The following is a 15,696-nucleotide window of genomic DNA, read 5'->3' on the forward strand; positions in this document are numbered from 1 at the left end:
CTTTTATATCTCAAGGGGGCGCGTACACAGCCGTTGGATCCCCGACAGGTGGGTCCAACGATGCAGTATAAACTAACGTACTGTTCATACATTATGGCGTCGCAGGCAAAGGAGATCTCTCTCTTGGATTCCCTTGCCTGCTCCCAGAGCCCTTCGTCCATCATGTCCTAGCGTCGTCTTGTCAGGTCGGGCCTGTCGTAGCTAGTGGCACCGCCCGTCACATTGCTTAAGCGGGTGGTGTAGCTTGCGGCGTAGGCGGCATGATGGAAAAGTGCCGTGCTGTCGTATCCATTTAATGCTGCAGGCGGGCTCTGCGCGGGTGCGGCACAGGCGGCTGCACTGTGCTTCTTGGTAATACGCGGTGCTCAGCGAGGCCTGACAAAGGCTGTCTCACGTACCGCGGCGACAGAGCACGCCTTGTCCACCACATTAAATGCGGTGGGTGGGCGAGTCCCCCTGCGGAAGACTCGCGCACGATCCCGCGTCCTCGGGACACGTGGCGGTTCCGGACCCCTACATGGTGAGGGTAGTCCGGACGGGCGCAGGAGGTCCCGGACCCCTATGGGGGTCCGGGCCTCGGCGGTCAGCACGGAGCTTCCCTTCTTTAGGGATACGTGGCGTCTATGGACCCTTCCCCAGGCGGGGAGCGGGTCCGGGGCCGTTGGCCTAGTGAGGGAAGAGCCTGACCTGTGGGGCCTGGCTACTCCGCCTTTCCCGCGCAGCTATGGACAACTACGCGGGTCCTGCCTTGCTGCAGTAAGAGTGGGTATCCCTGCTACAGAGTACCGACAGTAATAATAACCTACTACTATCTAGCTAGTGCGGCGACCCATGTATGGAGTAGAAGTAGCTAGTAGCGGTACGCAGGCTTTCTACTTTAGGATGTACTACGGTACGTTGTTCATCATTCTCTCTTTCCGCTACGCCGTCCCTTGATCGTATTGGTATATCAAGCATCCATCATCGGACCATCACTATGATCATGCACGCATGCCTCGAATCCATGATGGTATTTACATAAGCACTCTTTTATTTTAGCACACTACCTACTACTAAGTAAGAGTACGAATTTACAGACTAGCCAAGATAAAGATAAATAATCCCTGTACTTCATTTCTGTTTACCAAGCATCTATTTAGGCCCTGCGTTTGGATCTCTTAATAATGACTAGAAATCAGCTAAAAGGCCCTGCGAGATCAAAACTTATGTACACATCATATTCTTGTGTGGAATGGAGTAATCCAATATGTCACATTATTTACTCCATCCTGTTATTTAGATAATTAGTTGTACAAAAGACTCAACCGATCGACAATCCAACCACCTTGTGATCCAAGGATTCCAATATTCTAGATAACCATGATCCACTATCCAAATTCTCCAGTATCACTATATATCCAGATTCTTTCTCAAGGGATCAAAACATGGCCTTAATTAGGCCGACTAGGGAGGGACAGGAACCTAAATCAATCCCATCTGGATACATATGTACTTCTTGGTTCCCCAAACACTATGTACTTTCCAATATACAATAGATGTTGAAAAAGACCGACTAATTTAATAGTATTCTGTGACAGAGAATAAGTCGGAATAAACCAAAAATAGACAAGCCGAACATGGTGTTATGTTGGGTTTTTTTCATTTGGTCTGGTGCATATGTTTACTACATAGCCTTGGCTTCCTTATTGTGATTCTTTATTTCCATTTAAAATATTATATAACCCATATTGTTACATTGAATTATTATTTTTCCAAAGAATATATTGGATTAAACCAAACAGGACCTCTGACTTCCCAACAAGAGGGCCGAGAGGTTCCTATAATGCTCTGGTGAACCACCTCAATCTTAGCATGCTAGTAGAATAATACGAGTTACTCTCTTCGTTCATGAAAAAAAATACAATTCTTGTTTTCTGAAAAGTCAAATTTTATGTTTGATTAAATTTATAAAAAATACTAACATTTATATCTCCAAAAAGATTTAGTATAAAAATATATTACATAATTAATCTAATAATATTTATGCTATTTTATATAAATCTGGTTAAACATCGAATTGTTTGACTCCTGGGGAGCCAGAGTTGTATGCTTATGGAGATGGAGGGAGTCCCTATTTGTGCTTATCTAGATCACCGATGTGCGATGGAAAACATTTGTTGGTGTTATGTCATTCTTATTAGCTTGTCAAAAAGAAGAAACAAAGAATGGATATACTGCCTCCATACTTGAAAAGAATATCGTTTTGGACAGCGACACGGTCTCCAAAACTTAATTTTGATTTCTTATTTTTATAAAAAAATATTTATTGCAAAGTGATATATTTATACTTTTATGAAAATATTTTTCAAGACAAATCCATTTATATGATTTTTGTATTTTGAAACTCAACAACTTAAAATCTATTCATGATTTATGTTCCCAATGTTTGACCCAAATTTTGTCTAATACAATATTTTCGAGTATGGAGGGAGTAATTGTTTAACTTATTCTCTAGGCTCTGGCCCTGGATTCAATGCGAGCGCTGCATCGTCCGTTCGTCCTTGGCGCTAGCTGCTGTTCGACTGCCGCGCTGAGGCGGGTCAGGAGCTGCGCGCGCGCATTCAAACGCGCCAGAGTTCTCTCCCCTCCTGCGCGCGGCCGCTTGCAGTGTCGCATTGGTTGCGCATGCGTCCGGCGGCTCCGGCTGGCGTCGATCGAGGGCCGGACGGCGCCCCATTCAAATGCACGGGCTCTATCTGCGCGTGGCGTACTATGTGGTCGCCTAGACGCCTACAGCCGGCCGGTTGCGCTGCCTGCTGCGGCTGCAGTGCTGCACGCTGCGGCACATGTAGCACCACGGCCAGTGCCTACTTCACACAACCTGCACATGCGGTCGGTTGCATAGTTGGAGTTGCATTTCTGTGATAGGTCATAGGTAGGGTTCTCGCTCCGGATTGGAATTCAGTGACTTGCCTCTAGCACGCTAAAAGATAAAAATAATCACCGCAACGATGGCACGGTAGCAGATACTGCATCGAAAACACTGTATAGTATAGTTACTGTTTGATATTGTAGCACAGAAACTGTTCATTTGGATCTAACTGTTGATCTTGCAATGGACGGTTTTCAAGAGGTGGTAAGTTACCGCTACAGTGCTCGGTGATTTACGTTTAGCTTGAAAATGAATCTGAATCAGACCCTCTGCCCGTTCAGGGCGCTTACCATGCGTGTGTCCAGTATTAGAGTGCGAGTCCGCGAGATGGTCAGAGTCTCGCTAGCTGATGCTAGACTTGATCACGGGCCACCTGACCCGATAAATCTGACTAACCCGCCCGAAAAAAACCCGACCCGATCTGACCCGACCAAGTGACGGGTTGGGTTCGAGCTGAAATATTTGACCCGAATCCAAAAAAAAAACCGATCCAACCCAAAAATTACACACAAAATTGTGGGCCAACCCGAACCCGACCCGACCCGACCCAACCATATTATGGACCGAGCATGGGCCAACTTTTTTTTGACCCGAAACTCGAAGTGATCCGACCCGACCCGATAGATGATCGGGTCTAGCTGATGGCCACTACTACAAAAAATAATTAACCACGACCTTCTTAAAACACCTTCGAGGCGGGCAGGAACTTCAACCGCCTCGGTTAATGGTATCGATTAACCGAGATGGTCATTTTCTATTAACCGAGCCAGTTAAAAGAACCGCCTCTCAAAAAGGATTAACCGAGGTGAGCACCTTTAAAATGACTGTCTCGATTAATATATATTAATCGAAGCGATTGTTCTAAACCAAATGCATCGGTTAATCGATTAACCTAGGCGGGCACCCTATAAGATCTGCTTTGAAAAATATCGAGGTCCAAAAGAGACCTAGAAGGTCCATTACTAGAGTTTCATATATATACCCGAGTTAGGGTTTGGGACTCTCATCTCCTCTCCTTCCCTCACTCCTATATCACCCGCCGCCGCTCCCTCTCTAACTCCTCCCTCCCCTCCATCCCGCATGGCGGCCTGCAGCGGCAAAGGCGTGGTCTACCGCACCGATGCGGAGCGTCCTGCAGCGGCGACAGCCTGCGGCGGGACGGAGCCCGCGGTGGCGGCCTGCAGCAGCAGAAGTGCGCCTCGCCCAGGCAGCAGCGGCGATGGGCCTGGCGGGTCCATCAATAGGCTCAGCGGGCTCCTCGACAGTCTTATTTTCTTTTTTTATTTGATTAAACGAGGCGGACAGCAATAATCTGTCTCAAAAAATAGATTTACCTTGATCTTTGATCCGAATCGGTTGCAAAAACACCTCGGTAATTGTTTTGCCCGCCTCATTAAAGATTAGTAATGGATTGGTGATGAACCTCCTGCATCCTGCAAGAGGTGCAGGGGTTAGCTCCAGTGGCACGCTAGCACTACAAGCGACCCCAATATATACGTGCTTATTGATTCCATATTTAGGGTTTTGCCTCCGTCCTGAATTTTAAGTCGTTTTTAGTTTTTCTAGATATATAGATTTTATAGATTTTGCTATGCACTTAAATATATATTAGATACATAATAAATCTATATATCTAGAAAAGCCAAAATGACTATTAATTGAAACAGAGGACGTATATATATCTTATAGTTTAGAAAAAGGAAAGCTCCATGAAACGCAAAGCAAACACTCACTACTACGAAAAGGATTTTTAGAAACGCGTAAAAATGTACGGGGTAGGTGGGGTACATACCCGTCCCAAGGTCTCGCAGCTACAAGTTAATTTATAGGGACGGGTCATCATCCGGGATGAGTCTTTCCTGACTTTGCCCCGGTCAGTGACACGTGGTTTTGACCCCACACATCAGTGACCTAAATACAGATGGACCGAAGTAAGAGGAACCATCTCCCATCATTCTTCGTCTCTAGAAATCTATTTTTAGGGGCGGGTCAGCTGTTACATTCCCCTCTCTTTATAGGTACATGTTATCTTTTATAGTTTTTATAACCGGGACGTTCCTACTGATAGTTTTTATAGTGACTGGTCATCATTTTCACGTTGGGGGCTTGGGGCATGTTGCACTAGCTTCTGATCAGTGGAGCCTGATCGCTGGACGCATGCAGGTGCCGAGGGGCGTCGACCTGGTGTACGGCGTGGGCGGCATAGGGCTCATGGGGCTCGTCTCGCGGACCGTCCACGCCGGCGGCAGGCGCGTCATCGGGTACGGTACCGTACGTCACCATGATATAGAGTACTAGGTGTACGGGCAGCTGGCAGCCCGCGACCGACCATGCATGGATTTATCTTTTTTTAATTTGTTGCCGCATGCATGCAGGGTCATTCCCAGGAGGACTCTGATGGCCTCTCCCGAGGTATGTACTGTGTGTGTATGTCGCAGCAGCCTATGTTTAGTTTCGTTTGTTGCCAAGTACCGTACCAGTAGATTCCTCTCTCCTCTGTTATTGTTCTAGCTAGCACCTAAAGATATACTGACGGAGTATGGCTTGTTTGTTTTCAAAGCGCTAGCTAGCCCTACAAAAGAATCTCGCATGCATGGTGTGCTAAATGAAGTTTATTTGCAAAATCTTTTCAGAGATGGGTGTAACTTTTCGCGATTAATCTAATGATGGTAATTAATTGATGATTTGCTACAGTGATGATACATTAACCATCATCTAATCGCGCGGTCAAAGACCTCATTAGATTCTTCAGGGTCACTAGCGCGGGGGTTCTGGAGTTGATTTTGTAAACTAGCTTTATTTGACACCGTAATTAACGGTCAAAGTGTCACTATTTACTAGCACGCTACAAAACCAAACGGGTTCTATATATATGTCGTCGGTCAGGTGGTCGTGGAGACGGTGGGGGAGGTGGTGCGGGTGGCGGGCATGCACCAGCGGAAGGCGGAGATGGCGAGGCAGTCCGATGCGTTCGTAGCCCTGCCCGGTGAGTATATTGATGTACACCTCGCATATTGATCGCTGAACCAGCATCAGCACTGGACGTCGACGCAGCACATGGATGATGGACCACCGACCGGCCCTGCGCAGCACTTATAAGCATACAGGTTTCACGTGATGCCGGATATCGATCGGAAGACCTAGCCAACAAATAAAGCTGCATGCATTGTGTTTGTGTATGCGTGCTGGTCCAAAAACGACCAGACCAAGCTACCTCTGGCAGCGTCCGTCCGTACATGTACACATATGTCACGACGACCTGATGATTTTGGTAGTATCATTCATGATCATTGCGCTTTGATACCAAGCAGGAGGGTACGGAACCCTGGAGGAGCTGCTGGAGGTGATCACATGGGCGCAGTTAAAGAGTAGTATTCGTCCGCTGCTGGCTGAGAGCACTCCGGGTAGTGGCGGACCCCAGTGGCCATTAATACATTGCAGTGACACAAACTAGCCATTTCGCCGGTTCCGAACGGGCGATGTGCTAGACGCTCGCTTCATCTTTCTCTCTCTGCTACATTGGTTATTATACTTGCTCTTAGGCATCCACCGTAAGCCGGTAGGAGAGCTAGCTAGTAGTAGTGAGTTAATAATGATGTGTGCCCGGCCCGCCCGGCCCCTTACATGTGTTGTGTTGTGTGCATGCCTTGTTGTAGCAATGACGTACACGTACCAGATCGATTTTTCTGCAGGTCGGGTTGCTGAACGTCGACGGCTACTACGACTCCCTGCTGGCGTTCATCGACCGGGCCGTGGAGGAAGGCTTCGTCAGCCCCGGCGCCCGCGGCATCGTCGTCCAGGCCCCCACGGCGCAACACCTCATGGCCAAACTCGAGGTATGTAATGTGTATACCAACGGTTCCTAAACTTGTTGTTCTGGTATCTCATCTACGTTCCTAAGGTTTTAAAATGCATTTTTAGTACCTGAACTTATTTCAAGGTATCACATAGGTTCCTAAATCTCACAATGCATTTTTAGGTTCATAAAAACTTGTCTCGCAGTGTCATGCAAATCCCTAAACTCTCAAAGTGCTATTTTTAATTTTTATATAAATATTGTTTTGCTATTTTAAGTTAATGAAAAATTCTTTTGCTACTTTAATTTAATAAAACTTCTGTTTTGATTTTATTGAGAATGAGAACAAATTAACTTAATAAATTAGTACAAAAACTGTGTAAAATATAAATAGTTATTAGTATAGGAAATATTCATAAGAGTTCAACAGAGGTCCACTAACTTGTAAGGATGCGCCATTTAGGTCCACAAACTTCAAAAGTGCATTTTTAGGTCCATCAACTTGTAATTCGTGTCACGTAGGTCCATAAACTATGAGAGTGCATTTTTAGGTTCATAAACTTGTAATTTGTGTCACTTAGGTCCATAAACTCCGAAAATGCACTTTTAGGTTCATGAACTTCATCCATGAGCAACGTATGACTAATTGGCTATAGGCCCTTAAAAGGTCGGCCCGATATAGCTGTTCATAAATATCTTTCAACCCCTCATCGAGAACTACTCTGGGTTGACCCTAGTCTAACATCATCATAAGATTTTTCATCACAACATCTTGCACCACCATATCCGGCCACCCACGCCACGGAGGATATAATATCCCCTACCACGGTACACATGTTGCTGAGTCCCTCAATAACCTCCTCCGTTTTTCCAAAGCAATCACCCGCCTACTCTCCACCCATATTATGGAGTTCTATCTAGATCTAAATTCCAGAACTCACCAATGGCAGTTTGAAAGCCCCTTTTGAATCCCAATACATGTCAATAACCTCCAAAGTAAATCTTGCATCATCCTCTCTCCCTCCCTATGCACTTGATTTGAAATTGGGGTTCAAATTTCACCATTGACGAAACTCCAGCAATGTGTGGGAACCATGTAGATTCATATTGGTGCGATGTCAGTGCATGAAGGCTAGGTGGAGGGGTATGGACTTAGGTGACTCAAATTACAAGTTTATGGATCTAGGAATGAACTTTCAGAGTTTGTGGACCTAAGTGACACAGATTACAAGTTTATGGACCAAGAAATGCAATTTCAAAGTTGATGGACCTAAATGACACCCTCCTACAAGTTGATGGACCTCTGGTGCATTTTACTCTATTCAGAATTAACATTGATGCCTCCATGTTAAGAAAACTATAATATCCATCGCTGGTATTAGTTGATCTACATTAATCCATGATGTATGATTAATAAATAGCTAATTTAGAATTAAAATGGTCTTAGTGGTAAGATTTCTAAATGAATGGACTGAAAAATAGTTTAATAAACAATCTATTTTAAATACAATTAATTAATAGAAATTTTTAGGGACATGAAAATTCATCTTGAAAGTTTAGGAGCCGAAATGACATATTAAGATGAGTGTGTGGACCTGAAGATGCATCTTGAGAGTTTAGAGATCTGAATTACACCTTCGAATAAGTTTAGGGATCTAAAAATATATATTGAGAATTTAGGAACCTAGATGATACCTCGAGATAAAGTTTGAGGACCGTCCATGTATTTTACTATAATATCTGTCGGTATAGCTGGTGGGCTGCACAGGATACACACACAGACACTGATTACTGCATGTTTATATACTGTATATTCATCCAGGAGTACGTGCCATACTACGACAGAGTTGCATCCGGGCTCAACTGGGAGGCGACGAGGGCGGCCGTCGTCGGCAAGGATGCCGCCGGCGCTGGTTCCCCCGGAGTCAGCGTTTCAGGCATATGACCTTCGCTAGTCGTCGTTGAATACCCAAACCTAGGCACCTAGCTGCTAGCAAGATTTGTCTAAACCACGGTAAGCTATCGTTTGGCGTCCGGTAAGAACTAGCGCCACGGGGGAAGTTGTTCCACGGACGCCGCGGGCCGGGCGACCAGGCAACAACAGAACAAATGGGCCGAGCCGCTCACCAGAACAAATGGGTGACGTCAAAAAAAAAAACAGAACAAATGGGCCTAGCCGCTCACCAGGCCAGTGAGGCGCAATGGGCGTGCTTGTTTTGTGTTGGGATTAATGGGCTGGAAGCTGGACCACAACGAGCAAGGGAAACAAGCCTGCAGTAGTGCAGCGTCTTCTAGAACGGGCTAGCGACGCAAGGGCTCAGCCCGAACGGCCGGGGAGCCAGGTGCGGAGCAAGTCAGCGTGCTAATGGTTTAGGATGCAAATCAAAACCGCACCAAATTATTCTTATTAAATATATTTACATAAATCACTCCAAACCAATCCATACTAGGTAAAAATCAAACTAAACCACACCATTTGAGCTTTTTAAAAAGTTAGACATACATGTAGGTCTCATGTCAAGAGCCGGACCCTGAAAATAAAATCTCGCGTTCACACTATAAAATTTTATCGAAATTGATTGGAATTTTTGGAGACAACTCAGTATGACTGGCCGTTACTCTCTGCAAAACAGTGTGGCTAAAACTACACGTGGACCCCACATCAAGAGCCGGACCCCGAAAATAAAACCTCGCATTCACACTATAAAATTTTATCGAAATTGACTGAAATATTTTGAGATGACTCAGTATGACTGGTGGCTACTCTGTGCAAAATAGTGTAGCTAGATCTACTTGTGGACCCTACGTTAAGAGAGCAGTCACTCAGTAGTATTAATGACTAAAATCAAAACAAATCATTTCTCTTGTGAAACCAAACCAAACCAAATTGATTGCTAAAGAAATAATTTCCCACCAAATTGAAGTGGACCCAATACAAAATCCAAACCGCCACAACCGGTTTTAACCCAAATCATTAGCATGTTGAGGAGCAAGCAGTCAAAGCCACCGGTATCAGCCGCACACATAAACAGTGCAAAACTCTATTAATACTGTTTCATACCGGTAGTCGTATGGCCCTGTTTATTGAAACCAAACCAAACCAAATTGTATGTCTATTAAATTATGAAACAGCAGACACAGAGCTTGTTTCATAACAGTATTAATAGAGCTTGTTTTGAGAGCATGTTTATTGTTTTAAATTCGAAACAAGCTCTATTTCTAGCCTTCCAAATGGCCCAGCAAACACAGCTGCTAGAGCAACACCGACGTCACATTGCCACTGCGTTTCTCCTCTGTGTTTGTTGCATTTGAAATAAGATGGGCGCCGGCAATGTGACATCTGTATGTGTGAGCCTGCTGTGTCGTTTCTTTTCCCGATTACCACACGAACAGGGTGCAAACCGCGCGCACAGGCACAGCGCGGTCGATAAAATATCCGCTAAAAAATGGCGCTAATATACATCAGGTACCTAAAAAAATGGGTAAACAATGCCACAATGGCAGGTTTTCCGTCGTCTTTGCAGTTGCCGGTGCTCCGTCTCGCTGCCCCCTTCAACTGTGCCCCGGGACTTCTGACTCCACGGCTCCGAGGCTGTTCGGCTGACCAAATCTCGGTTTGTCTCGACTTATTTCCTCTCACATAATACTATTTATTCTACCAGCCGAATACTATTCATTTGGTCGGCCGAACAACCTCTCCATCTGTGAGGATCCGGCAACCCCTCCTGGGAGGCTGGGATCCTCCGGCTACCCTATTGAGTAGTGAGTAGTGACTAGTGACTGAAAACAGCGAATCTTGCCGCCAACCATTTGTAAACTCGCGTTCGCATGGTCGACCGAGCGAAACGCCGTTTTCTAGGGGTGTAGCAGCCTGTGTGGAAAATGAGAGAGAGAGAGAGCATAGCGTAGGAAATGATACGTTGCTCGTCTCGTCATGGCCATCGGGAGCCGGATCGTACTAAGAGTCTGTTTGGCATGGTTCCAGAGCTCAACTCCACCAACTCCAACAAATTTTGTAGCCAAACACCCCAACTCCAGAACTCCATGGAGCAGCCCAAACTCTGGAGCTGTAGTGCAAATGAGCCTAGAGTTTTGGAGCACCTCTTTTGCAACTCCAGATTCATCAAGTATGGACCTAGACATGCAGTTCGGATCAAATTACCCACCTTTGCCACTCGTTACACACGTACCGGTTCGTTTTTCTTTTCCCCGACCCCTTCCCGACAACGGCACCTCAGCCCCCTCCGCCGGCGCCAGCCAAGGCATGCCACCCCACACCGTCCTCCCCTCCGATGTGCTCCGCCCCATGCGCCGCCTCTCCGCCGTGCGTCGCCCCGCCCCATCCTTGCCCTCCGTTGTGCGCCGCTGCATCCCCCTCCTTCCCTTCCGTCGTGCGCCGCCCCCTCCTTCCCCTCCCCCGCCGCCGCCCCCTCCTCCCCCCTTGTCGTGCGCCGCTACCTCCCCCCTCCTTCCCCTCCGCCGTGCGCCGCTGTGTAACATCCCGAAAATTCACCCAAATAAATTACACGCTAAAAATATTTTTTCAAAATCTTTTCATCGCCAAGCTCGAATCTTTTCCGGCGATTCGTCGGCCGGACACCAAACCCAAACTCCGTCCCGACACCGAAATCAATCATCGTTTGAACTTTCCCTATTCTCCTCGTTCCTCGTGCACGTCGCTTCTCGTCGACGCCACGCTCGGCTCGCAACCAACGCCGCGAACCCCGCCGGCGCCTCCTTTTCTTTTTCTCCCTTTTCCACTTTTCCCTTTCCTCCTTTTTCTTTTCTCCTTTTCTTTTCCTTCTCCTTTCTTCCTTCTTCTCCTTCCTGCTCCCTGCCCACGCACGGCTTCCTGTGCTCCCACGCGCTCCACGCGCCCCCGGATGCTCGCCGCGCCGCTCGCCCCTGCCCGACCTATCTCGTCGCCCTGTGCCCGCCTCGCCGCTCGCACCGCCGCTCCGCGATGCTGGGCGCCATTAATAGCCGCCCGAGATGCTCGCCGGCTGGCCACCGCTGCCCCCTCCCCTTCACCGCCTTTCCTCGTCTATAAATAGGCCTCCACCGCGCCCTCGACCTCCACAACCTCACCCACCGCCGCAACTCCCGCTCCCCGGCCTGCAGCGCCGCCTCCACGCCCGCCACCGCTGCCTCCCGCTGGCCCTAGCCACGCCACCTCCTCGAGCCGCCTCCGCCCAAGGTGAGGAAGGGAATCGGACCCCCCTGGCCCCCTCGTCCTTTTCCCCATCTCCGCGGCCGCCGCCGAGCCCCTAGGGCCGCCGGCCAGGGCGCCCCCCTACCTCCCCCCTTCCTCTGTTCTGGTCATGAGGAAGAAGAAGGGCAAAATTGCCCAGAGGCCCCTGCCCTTTCCTTCTTTTATTTAAGAACCCCCCTCTCTCTATTTCCTTTTAAAAAGAACCCCCCTCCATCTTTCATTATTCCAAAACAACCCTTCCACCATTCAAGATAATTACCAATAGATCCCTGCCCCTTTTCAGAGTAGCCCGAATATTTCTAAAATTTTAATCAAGCCCCTATCGTCTCAAAAGTAATTGCAAATAGGCCCTTGAACCTTTGTTCAGCCCCTAAACCCCTCTTTAACCTATCATTACATGCGCCAAAAACCCTCCAATTACCTCCAAACTTGACCACGCCACTTCCAACATTATGTCCACCATGCCATTAGAAAATCTCCGGAAAATAATCTTCCAACCTTCATTTCTTCATTCAAGCTCAACGGAAAAGCTTTTATTTCTTTTCTTTATTGTGTGTTTGTTTGTGTGCGCTGTAGATCACGGAGTGACCGAGGAGGAACCCGTCGACGAGCAGTACCGCGAGCAAGTGTGCGAGGAGCAGTACCGTGAGCCGGAGCCCGAGAACGAGTACCGCGAGCAGGAACTCCCAGAAGGTTTTGAAGACTACAAGTTCAATCTCATCCTTAGATGCATATTTTGTCCCAGTTTTATAAACACAACCAATTGGTCTGTTTTACAAAACTGCATATGCTTTTACTGCTAAAACCCGGTTGGATAGCCACCCCTTGATTTTTATAACCATTTCTTGATAACCTAGGTTTGTCTCTAAATATGATTTGCTCTGTTTGGATGATAAACCCTGCTAGAATGCTTAGGACCCGGTTACTCATTACACTTCAAATATTATTACATAGTGTTTTCAAAACAAAGAAAAGCGTGAGTATCAAAATGGGAAAAATGTGATTTTTGGAGAAAAAAAAAAGAAAAAAAGACATGCTTAGATGAGATGGATGGTGATTCCTGTGTGGAACGCCAAATGGTGTGCTCCTACATGTGTGGTTGAGCAAGGTTGGGAGATGTCCATCTTGTCGTAGTTAAGGACCGAGTTGTTGTGATGTCTTGCCTAACCCAATCCATCGTGCAACCACTCGACCGTTGTATGTGGCAACGACTTAGCATAAATCCCACTAGCTGGCCTGTTAGTCATCAGGAGAGCTGAGAGCAATGGGTGGTCAAGGAGACGGGATAATATCTGGATGACTTATACCCCGGTTGGGCCTTGTTGGTAGATCAATGACCCATTGATGGATCCCGTGTTGGCTAGTCAGGTGTAACTAAGGTGGGTAACGGCTTCGATGGGATCTACACCGACACTAAGATGACCGTGCTGTGGTACCCCACTTGTGGGTAAAGTATACAACCTCTGCAGAGTATAAAACATATTCGAATAGCCGTGCTTACGGTATTGAGCGGGTTATAGTTTGGTCACATAACTAGCGTTTCTTCTGGGGATGGTTGGGATGGCGTGAGTTGTTTTTTAAAAGTGTCCGGCAGCAGTGCCATGTGCTACGGCGGATGAGGAGTCCGGTAGCAACTTTTAAAATCTTGGATTCTGTGAGAATCAACCACATTTTGTTATTTGGCTACGATAAAAATTGCTTTATGAAAACTCTTCTTTCAAAATAAACTCTTGCATAAAATTAGCTTTACCACAAATTAATCGATAGCCTTATCCTTGATTAATCCTATGCATGAAATCTGTATTACCCCCCTCCGTGGGGTGGGGTTGGACTTGCTGAGTATGTTTGTACTCACCCTTACTTAATTTTTACAGAGGAGGATCCAGAATTTATTTCTGAGGACGTTGAGTAGGGTTCCGTTCTGCACCCAACCTTGCATGTGGTTAGGGTCACCCGCAGGAAGTTTCGTATGGCGCAAGACTCTGATGACTTCTACATGGTTCACGTTCTTGTTTGGGTTTTAGTTCTTGTCCTCACGATAGTGGCGCTCCATTGTCCATTACCACGTAGAGTTGTATGGTGATGTACCATCTAATATAATAAATGTGTTATCAGCCTTCTGGGATTGATATTTATATCACATTTGCGTCACCTCTTATGAGGGGACGCTTCACGCTGCCACCCCCCTCCTTCCGCTCCGTCGTGCACTGCTGCCACCTCCCTGGACGAGCGCGCGCTCAGCTTGAGCAGGGGCATCCTCCCCTCCATCTTGTGGCCCCGAAGGTGGGGGCTAGAAGGCGGCGGCGGAGTAGGGGGCCGCCGCGGCCCCAAGGTGCGCCGGCGACGGCCATGAGAGAGAAGACAATTGCATGTAAGAGAATGACATGTGGGGCCACTAATAGGGGCAACAATAGCAATCCAATCTAAAAAATCTCTTTTTTGGAGCTAGAAGCACTAATGTAGCCAAACAGCTCTAACTCCATCTGGAGTCAGCTCCACCTGTAGTTTTGGCGTGGAGCAGCTCCACCTGGAGTTAGCCAAACAGGCAAATAACCGTCACGGTCGATCGTGCTGCTGCGCTTGCTTGGGACTCCAGTCTTCAGTCCAGTTCTCTGTTTGCATTTTGTCACCCTCTCTCATCCCTGATGAAGCTAGCTGCTAGTGGAAGTTACACGATTTTGAGATGGGACATGGAGTTACACGATCTAGCGGCTCGTTTAGTTCCAATTTTTTTTGGGAAAGTTACTGTAGCATTTTCAATCCAAGATTAGAACTAAACATGATCTAATTATAAAACTAATTACACAGATGGACGGGAAATCGCGAGACGAATCTATTAAGCCTAATTAATTCATTATTAGAGATTGGTTACTGTAGCACGATATTATCTAATCATTGCATAATTAGGTTCATTAGATTTGTCTCGCGATTTTGCTCAGGGCTTGTGGAATGGATTTTGTCAGTTATCCACATTTAATACTCTAAATTAGTGGTCAAACGTTGTAAGTTACTGTAGCGCGTGAAAATTTTGGGAACTAAACGGGCTCTAGCTATGGGCAAAAAAAACTGCCGCGGAACAGCGTGCCAACGAGCTAGCAGTAGCTAGTGGCTAGCTAGCGGATCAGCAGCTAGAGTAGGTCACCATGGCTGTGTTTAGATCCCTTGAAAAATGAGAGAGAAAATCATATCGGATATTGTAGCACACTGTAACATTTTTCGTTTGTTTGTGGTAAATATTGTCCTACCATGACCTAACTAGTCTCAAAAGATTCATCTCGCAACGTACATCAAAACTATACAATTAGTTTTTTTATCTACCTACATTTAGTACTCCATACATAGGTCATTTGCTATATTTAATATTTCGATGTGATGGAAATATGATGGAAAATTTGGATTTTGAGGGGTTTTTGGGCATCTAAACACACCCCATCACTTCTCATCAGGTGTGGTTCTGTGCAGATGAAACAATGCCTGACGAAAGCCACAGGGGCAGGCGGTGTTCATAGCCCACAGCTGCAGTGTTTGGGTTTCCCTGCCCACAAGGCCACAATCCCACAAATTGATAATCTTTTCTCGTCAAACCCTACGGCACCTAGGCCGTGCTGTTAGCGCGCCTAATTGCTTATCCTGGAGAGCAAGCGCGATCAACGAGATACATGTGTCGCCAAAAGCGGCCGGCAGGGACAAATGGGGGGAGGTCCAGTCCCCATCTGATCCTGGTCAACTCGATCCATTCCTTTTCGCCTAACAATCATTCTTCACAGAAGGCTTTTA

At 46.8% G+C, this 15,696-nt stretch overlaps 1 protein-coding gene across 1 annotated transcript; it reads left to right on the plus strand.

Moving 5' to 3' along the window:
* Positions 1-5,086: 5,086 nt before the first annotated feature.
* Positions 5,087-9,064, plus strand: LOC120691868 (probable cytokinin riboside 5'-monophosphate phosphoribohydrolase LOGL3). The gene is made up of 7 exons (XM_039975068.1): positions 5,087-5,172; positions 5,287-5,323; positions 5,798-5,897; positions 6,223-6,279; positions 6,454-6,470; positions 6,604-6,747; positions 8,530-9,064. The coding sequence occupies exons 1-7, from the start codon at positions 5,123-5,125 to the stop codon at positions 8,650-8,652; spliced, it is 528 nt and encodes a 175-aa protein (XP_039831002.1). The 5' UTR covers positions 5,087-5,122; the 3' UTR covers positions 8,653-9,064.
* Positions 9,065-15,696: the final 6,632 nt, after the last annotated feature.

This window comes from Panicum virgatum, chromosome 9N, assembly GCF_016808335.1.
Source record: "Panicum virgatum strain AP13 chromosome 9N, P.virgatum_v5, whole genome shotgun sequence".
Taxonomy (NCBI): Eukaryota; Viridiplantae; Streptophyta; class Magnoliopsida; order Poales; family Poaceae; genus Panicum; species Panicum virgatum.